At 30.4% G+C, this 8,262-nt stretch overlaps 1 protein-coding gene across 1 annotated transcript; it reads right to left on the minus strand.

Moving 5' to 3' along the window:
• Nucleotides 1–417: 417 nt before the first annotated feature.
• On the minus strand, nucleotides 418–5,816 carry LOC105625651 (brain protein I3). The gene is made up of 4 exons (XM_012206973.1): nucleotides 5,563–5,816; nucleotides 1,587–1,753; nucleotides 1,370–1,507; nucleotides 418–689 (listed from the first exon to the last, which is right to left on the minus strand). The coding sequence occupies exons 1-3, from the start codon at nucleotides 5,636–5,638 to the stop codon at nucleotides 1,376–1,378; spliced, it is 375 nt and encodes a 124-aa protein (XP_012062363.1). The 5' UTR covers nucleotides 5,639–5,816; the 3' UTR covers nucleotides 418–689; nucleotides 1,370–1,375.
• Between the last annotated feature and the right edge of the window lie 2,446 nt (nucleotides 5,817–8,262).

The following is an 8,262-nucleotide window of genomic DNA, read 5'->3' on the forward strand; positions in this document are numbered from 1 at the left end:
CTCTACTAATAATTATATACTTATTAATACTACTATATATATATATATATATATATATATATATATATATATATATATATATATACATATGAAATAATTGAAAAGATGTCCAATAAATTACAATATTCTTTATATCCATATCAGATTACAGATTGACAAGTACGATTGATGGTTACCCAATTTTATTTCAACCAATTATAATTCGCTGTATCGTGATTAGTTGAAATAAAACTGGGCAATTGTCAATCGTGATCATTAATTCGTAGTCTGATACGGGCATTACATTACCAGGTGAAACCAGTTATGCAAAAATTATTGCACGACTTTAGAACGAAGTTTAACAATATAAAAGTTAGAAGTTTTAACAATAATTTCACAGGATGCAATGAAAATTATTTTAAATTAATAAAAAAATTGTTATTTATTAAAAATCTTTATTTTTATTTCGAATTTTATTACCGCTTATTTAAAAATAGAACAGGATATAAATTTTAGTTTACATCAAATATTTCTTCTACATACGTTGGCTACATTAAATAGATCTATTTGCTTCTTTGCAATTTGATTTCAAATTCAATCGTAATCAGTGATCTCGAAAACCATTATAGATATGAAATTTCGTAACTAAATTGAAAAACACTTTCAATTTTAGCCAGCTTTTGGGGCTTTGAGACCATGCGATGATTCAACTAAAACAGAACAATTTAGAACGGTTTAATTACAAATTAATAAGATTATTGAGTGAATTGCTTATTAAGATGTTTACTTATAGCGAATTCGATTGGACGCACTCAGTGCGCACTGGTGCATATAAAGCCATCATACATAAAATAATGTAAAGATATATTTACATAAATATAGAAATTGATTAAATCCTGAAATACTCAATATATTTTATTATTAGGTAAAATATGTATTTTACAATTCGAAATATTTGCATTTCACTTTTATACTCAAATTAAAAGTGTACAACGGCTTTAATATGCACCAGTGCTTCCAATCGAATTCGTTAATTATTAATAGATACTACATTAGATATACTATATTACAAAATTTGACAAATTTCCAATAGTTTTATTTGACAATTAGTATGTACTGGAATTGAAAAATTATGTATAGATGAATTTGATTAAACATTAAAAAGGGCTTAATAAAGATCGAAATGTTTGTTTACGTAATGATAAGATTGTTTTAATTTAAAGTTTTTTTTCAAATTTATTTTATACGCATATATTAACTTATTTAACTATAAAAATATTTTATTCTGATCAAATATCAATTGCTCATCATTCTTAACATTAGTGATTGTTAAACATTTATATCTTGTTTTAAATTTTCATGACATAATATTGTTTTTGTAAATACTTACTTTTAATTAATCAAAATAAGCTCCACAATTTGAACAGCGTTTTGTTCTTAATAGCAGACAACAGATAATTCCGAGAGGAAAGAAAAAAATCGCACAAAATAAGCCAAGACATGTATAATCATCTTCCATTATTCCTATCTGTTTTAGGTTTAAATGTTATTAACTTTCAATTTAAGCATAATCAAAACAGCGATATTTGAATAAAAAATTTGCATACTCTACATGCTGGACAGCCGCCAACTACAATAATTTCTGGAACAATGATTGCAGTGGAATGTGTAGAGCCATATGATGGAACATGGCTTCCTTGATAGCCAGGTTGATAGCCAGAATCGATGTTGTTAGGATAATATCCAGGAGGTGGTTGCCATTGTGATGAATTCACTAGTATAATGATTTATTATAAATATATAATATGAGATAATATTAATATTTACAAGTAAATCACTGTCACTTTCTCTTCTTCTTTCTTCTCCGCTTTTTTCTTATTTGAAAAAGCGCACGTTAATCTCGATAATCGATTGTTTATTAATACCAATCAGTTCTCTCACTGTTCTTACTTCGTGAATAGTACGACTCTCGGCTGAAGTATTAGGTATGGGAAAAAATTCGTGGCGTTTTTTTAATGCCATCTAACGGGAAAAACGCCACGAACTTTTTCCCACACCTAATAATATTTTTCGCAATAAATTTATTTACAGTTTTTCAGCACATTATTCCAGCAAATGAGAATGGATTAAAATGGATTAAAATTTTTGGTATTTCAAATTGGTATTAACAAACGCACTATTGCAGTGGGATTTGAACCTGGGATTTCTGGATTATGAATCTTCTATGTTACCACTTCTTCAATTGGTAAATTATGTTATTCATTCTTTTCTTCAAGTACAGCTAAACTAGTAACAAAATTATATAGATATAATAAAAATATTATCATTTAACAGATATAATAAAGTATAAATGATTTACATTACTATGAGACAACATTGGGTAAATGTCGGATAATCTGATCTCGCTTGGCCGATGTCGTACATCTTGATTAGCCTAATATTCGGACTGTGTTCGACTTAGTTTGCGAGTATTCACATCAATCATTCATTTTACTTCTAATCAAAGAGAAACAAAAGAACATAGCTCAATTTTATAACTTTTTTCAATCTTGGTTGGATTAAAACGAAAAATTTTCTATTTATAATTTTGAATAATTTAGTAGCATTTAGTCCATTTTTCAGTTGGTCCATTTTAAAAAAATAACTTAAAAAAACTTAAAATAAAAACTTTTTTTATTCAATTAGATTGAAAAACTGCATTTCATATTGAGACTATTGAAATGAGCAGTATTCACGTTATTCATAGAAATTGCTGATATTATTTTTGAATTTAATTGAATTAAAAAAATTGTACTTCCTATTCACAATTATGAATTGAGTAGTATTCACAATGCACAGAAAATGCTAATATTATTTTCAGATTGAAAGGCATAGAGAGGCATGCTCTATGCAATTCCTATAAATGAATAAAAATGCATTCAAGATTGAAAAGGATTCATTTTAACATTCATGAATTTCTGAAAATCTGAATCCATTTTAATCCATTTCAATCCATTCTCCTGCTGGGTAACATTTTTCTAATAGAATGCTTGATTAAGCATCAAATTATTAAAAATTGCTTGTCAATTTAATTCGTGATATTACAGTTTAATTGCATTCATAAGTCCGAAAAATCAATTCGGTGCACAGTTCGAATCACTACAAATATATATGCACATACAGGGGCCATTTAAAATTTGGAATTTAATTTGGCTCTAAAAAAAAAACGCATGAATATTTTTCAAAGTTTATGGAAAGCTTTATTGGAAAGGTAGTACATTGCCATTTATCGAGGTCTTTATTCAAAATTCTTCTCAAAAAGTTCATGAAATGTTCAAGTTTTGAGAACGATGGCGAGTTGATGTTGATGGTTGTTCAAGCACACTCTGAGCAATAGCAGCAATGGTTTCGGTCCTTACTGGACGAGCACATGAACGAGTTGCTTTATCCAATAAGGATCCAGTTTGCCAAATTCGCTTCACAAATTGATCCACAAACTGCGTTGAAGGCATTTCTTTTCTACCAAATTTTCCACGTAAATTTCTTACAGTTTGGGTTGAAGACTCACTTTAGAAGTAAGAATTTTCAATATTTCCCAATTTTGTTCAAGCGTATAGCGACCCATTTCGTAAATATCAAACAAAAAACTAAATTTCTGATACATCATAAATGTTATTACGCCTTTCAAACTCAAAATAACTGATAGTTGAAATTCCAAACGCTAGATGGCCCACCCTGTATAGTAAGTCTTCAATTATTTAAGCATAAAAAAGATCTATCATTATAGCCATTATTTTCCTATTTATTAAGTTTATAAATGTACAGTCCAATAAGATTCTTATTGTTGAGAATGGTATGTCTTGGGAGATTCATCAGGTTCTATTCGAGTGTGGAGTTAATATACGAATTTTAAATTCTGACGCTGAAGATGGCTCGAAATTGAGTCGAAACATCCGCTTTTACGATACCAATATATAATTTTTTAATTAATATAATAATTAAATACTTTAGTGGATACTCTACGCATCAACTGCGTTTGACTCTAAAGACTAATTACTTACCTTTCTTATTATTTGACAATATACATGACAATCTTGGTTTTTATTAAAATTTATTATGATATAATAAATACATACATACATAAATCTTGCACGAATGACTAATCGTTTTTTTCATACAAGGTGTGTTGGTAAATTACAATCATTCATAATAAATGCGGTAATGATATTAACATAAAGAAATATATGGCATTTTAATATATGGCATGCTATTTTGCGTCTAAGTACAAATATTGTTGCGTTTCATATTGTATATATTTAAAATTAATAATAACTTAAATATATATAAGTTTCTTTAATTCGAAAAATAGTTTATAATTAATATAATATTTAGTGAATTATTTGCATGAATCGAATTATGAATAAAATGGACGCGTCAATATGCTGCTGCTAGAAATTTTGCTCGTTTTCGATTTTTTGTCTCTATTTTTCTTCTTTTTATCGATGTAAAACTTTTTCAATTCTGCGCCTCATTATGCTATCTATTACAAATTGTTTTCTCATTTTAATGTATTGTTATTTTATATACTTCAAATGTCTTCCATATTTTGTATTAAGTCTATTATAAGTGTGAGAAATTATCCCAACAAAGTCCTAAAGGATGTCCAAGGGACGTCTACATCATAACAAGAACATTCTGAAGATACTGTTCAGAGAATTGTATTCCGTGGAACTTATTTTAATAAATATACTTGAAATATTACCATTTTGATTTTACTTCTCTTTCATAGCATTATTTTTGGTTTTTTAACATCTTTGTTTTGATATATTTGCGTAAAAACATTGAATTTTAATTTCATTTCTTTTTTGTGATATTATTTTTTATTCTTTTCATTATATTTACAAAATGGTTTTACATAAAGATAAAACTTATAACTTGATGCCTTTTTTTTACATTTTCAATATCTTTTCCGATGGATTATCTATATTGGATTTTCAGTATTAGAAGTGATACTAGAAATACATTCCTAACAATAACATTAAAAACAATGTTTAATTTAAATTCAGTAATTATTGCGTTTTGCTTCCTTCAAGTATATATTGATAAAATTAGGCTCATTCAATATGTTTTTGCACAAAACAATTGAATCTGACAGAAACAGTCATCGCTCTGTCTAGGGTTGCGTTCGGAAACACCCGAGTGCCATTGTGTATCATTTATCCTTATTATTTACTCAATGTTAAATAAGAATAAGATGATGCACGAGCACCCGGATGATGTTTCCGAACGCTAAAGTGTAAGGTTTAATTGACGATTTTGAGATTTGGATTGCTAATAATGGCTCGAATTGAACTAAGGAACGTATGAACATTCTTGTCAATTTCATATAAGAAGGAATAAATATAATTTATTCTTTCTTTAGAAATTACCGAGCAGAAATCTGTATCCTCATTTTGCTTTATTTTGTTATTGCATGAGTTATTAGTTTCGAGAATGGAAAATTGGCCAACCAAATGAAATCGACAATTATTTACGCGGAAAGTTGCGGAAAGGAAAGAAGAGCATTTCTAGACAGTATAATTTAACCTATAAATCATGACGCACCTGTTGGAGCTGTTGCGATAGAATTAGCATATGATGGTGGAGATGTTTCGGGCACTTTCAACGGTTGTGTCTCCATAATCAATTCGCTGTTTTCATTTGTTTTAATAAGTTCAATGCGTTATGTATATATGATCATTATCTTACCATAATCTGTGGTAAACATAAAAAGTGTGTTTTCTGTTCCTGCAGTAAATTGCACTAGAACTCTCTTTCTCACTTTCAACAAATATCAAACATATACCTTTCTCACTGTAAGTTTTAAAAATATAAGTATACTAGTTCAGCCCATATATTATATGTAATACTCTTATATTGCTAACATCACTTAAAGGTGCATTTTCATACTAACACTCGACCACAAATTTCTATTATAATACTAGACTATGAATTCCCTACTTTTCTTTATATAAAAGTGTCCTGTGCGCAGTGAATGCGCAATGGAAAATCGTCATATAGAAAAGAGATGCCAATAAAACACGTGACTAGTCTCTCTGTGATTGGTTTTTAAGTATATAAGGAGATCCTAATTTTTAATTTTCACGAACTTACGAACCACGCACACGATTATTTATTTCAGATCATTTCATGCAAAAACACATTGAATAAGTCTAATTTCGTTCATCGTGTGTGTGTGTGTGTGCGTGTGTGTGTGTGTGTGCGTGTATGTGTGTGTGCGTGCGTGCGTGTGTGGTGTATGTGTGTGTGCGTGCGTGCGTGTGTGGTGTGTGCGTGTGTGTGTGTGTGTAAATCTCTTTCGAATATATGAAAATGTAAACATATGATGTTTTGCGCATGCGCAGTTTTACAATACGCTTGTGCCACAAGTAATACATACCCAAATAGCCAAATAAGAGCAATATGTTGCTATTTTGCTGTCACTTATTCCGCATTCAATTTCATCAAAAGCCATTTCACTAAAGGTATTTCTACAAACTGTTTGTTGTTCTGATCACGTAAAGTTTTCCTTAGAATTCAGCAAATTGCTGTCATCATGCGTGCATGGCGTGCATGCCGTCAGTTTGCTGTCAACGTGAGTTTATTATTTCTCAATGTATACTCTTACAATTTCGTAAACTTATGAAATCTATTTGCTCTGCTGATGCTAACTCAGTTCACATTAGATTCTAATGACAGCAAATTGTCAACAAGTTGAAAACAATACAAGCTATTTGTTCCATATGCTAAATCTCGCTTAGCTATTTGGATACTATCTGACAAATTTTAAAAAATTGATGTGACCTTGACTTGACCTTGGTGACGCCATTCAAGGTCAAACATAGCGCCAGTAAATAGGTCATTAGAAATTCTACAACTTTTGTCTGAACACTTTTTCGATTAGACCTTACGAAGATAAAAGGGTGGTACTGATCTGAAACACCTGGTATACAGGGTGTCCAGAAATAATCGCCAAATATTTCATGGACAGGTAGAGCGGACTAAACTGAGTCGAAAAGTCCTCTACCATTTTGTAAATTTTTCCAATAGTTAATGAAATATTAATTCTTAAAGATAGCCGAATAGCTCGCCCGGTCTACTATTGCGAAGTGTATGCCTACCGATCGCTTGGCGTGCAACCTTGAGAGTTGGGGATTGACTGGTAAGCGCCTCGCGCCAAGTACACTGCCGCAAGCCTCCATAGCTCGGACGGCGCGCTTGTTAGGCTATTCCCCACGGCCCGCGCGCCAAACAATCGTAGGCATATACACTTCATAGTAGTATTCGGCTATCTTTAAGGATTAATATTTCGTTAACTATTGGGGAAATTTACAAAATGAGAGGACTTTTCGACTCAGTTTAATCCGCTCTACCTGCCCATGAAATATTTGGCAATTATTTCCAGACATCCTGTATATTCTACATACTTAATCTAATTTTTTATTTTAGAATGACAAAGAATTGAATAATTTTAAAATAAATATTTAATTAATATGATAAATCAATTAATAAATAAATACTTTCTTTTCTTATTCTATCTTTAAATCTGAATTTAGCCATTTTACTTGTTGTGTTCTTCTTTTTTGTATTTATTCTTGTATTTCCAACTTGACTATTCTGTTTATCATGTTGACACTAGAAGTTGAATTAAGGCTGTGTTCAAAGTCTCGCTACAAATGCTTTGAAGCATTTGATGGATCAATTAGAAGAAAAAAATTTGAACAAATTGACCAATTAAAAAACGCTTCAAAGCGTTTGCAACATTGCGTTGTCATCATACCCTAAATCCAACTTCTTGATGTAACGTTACAGTAGGGGAACTCTCCTGATTTCATGTTGGCCAAAATGGAGTGCGCATGTGAAGTAAGTAAATTGCTGTAAATAAGTAACGCCATCTAAACTTCTATCTCATTTTTTTTCCATTCTCTCTCAGGACCATTTAAATGTTGAGTAGCTGAAATATGGATCAGAGAAAGAGATAGAAGAAAAGAAAATTATATGATTAGTTTATTAATTTAATTTAGTTTATTGCGAAGCTTTAAGAGAAAAATTACATGTTAACAGAGTAATAGATATAAAATATGATACAATAGACTATATGATACAGTAGACATAACATAAAATAAAATACAATACAATAATCATTAGTAGTGCCAATAATTAGGCGTCAGCCGCACACGCACACACACACACACACACACACACACACACACACACACACACACACACACACACACACACACACACACACACACACACACACAC

This window comes from Atta cephalotes (assembly GCF_000143395.1).
Source record: "Atta cephalotes unplaced genomic scaffold scaffold00003, whole genome shotgun sequence".
Taxonomy (NCBI): Eukaryota; Metazoa; Arthropoda; class Insecta; order Hymenoptera; family Formicidae; genus Atta; species Atta cephalotes.

What these genes read in the sequence shown, in the direction of transcription:
- LOC105625651 (XM_012206973.1), bottom strand. Translation starts at nt 5,638, where the DNA reads ATGGAGACACAACCGTTGAAAGTGCCCGAAACATCTCCACCATCATAT. An exon ending in TATCGCAACAGCTCCAACAG is followed by an intron (nt 1,754 to 5,562) that starts GTGCGTCATGAT and finishes TCATTATACTAG; the next exon opens with TGAATTCATCACAATGGCAA. An exon ending in GCGGCTGTCCAGCATGTAGA is followed by an intron (nt 1,508 to 1,586) that starts GTATGCAAATTT and finishes AACCTAAAACAG; the next exon opens with ATAGGAATAATGGAAGATGA.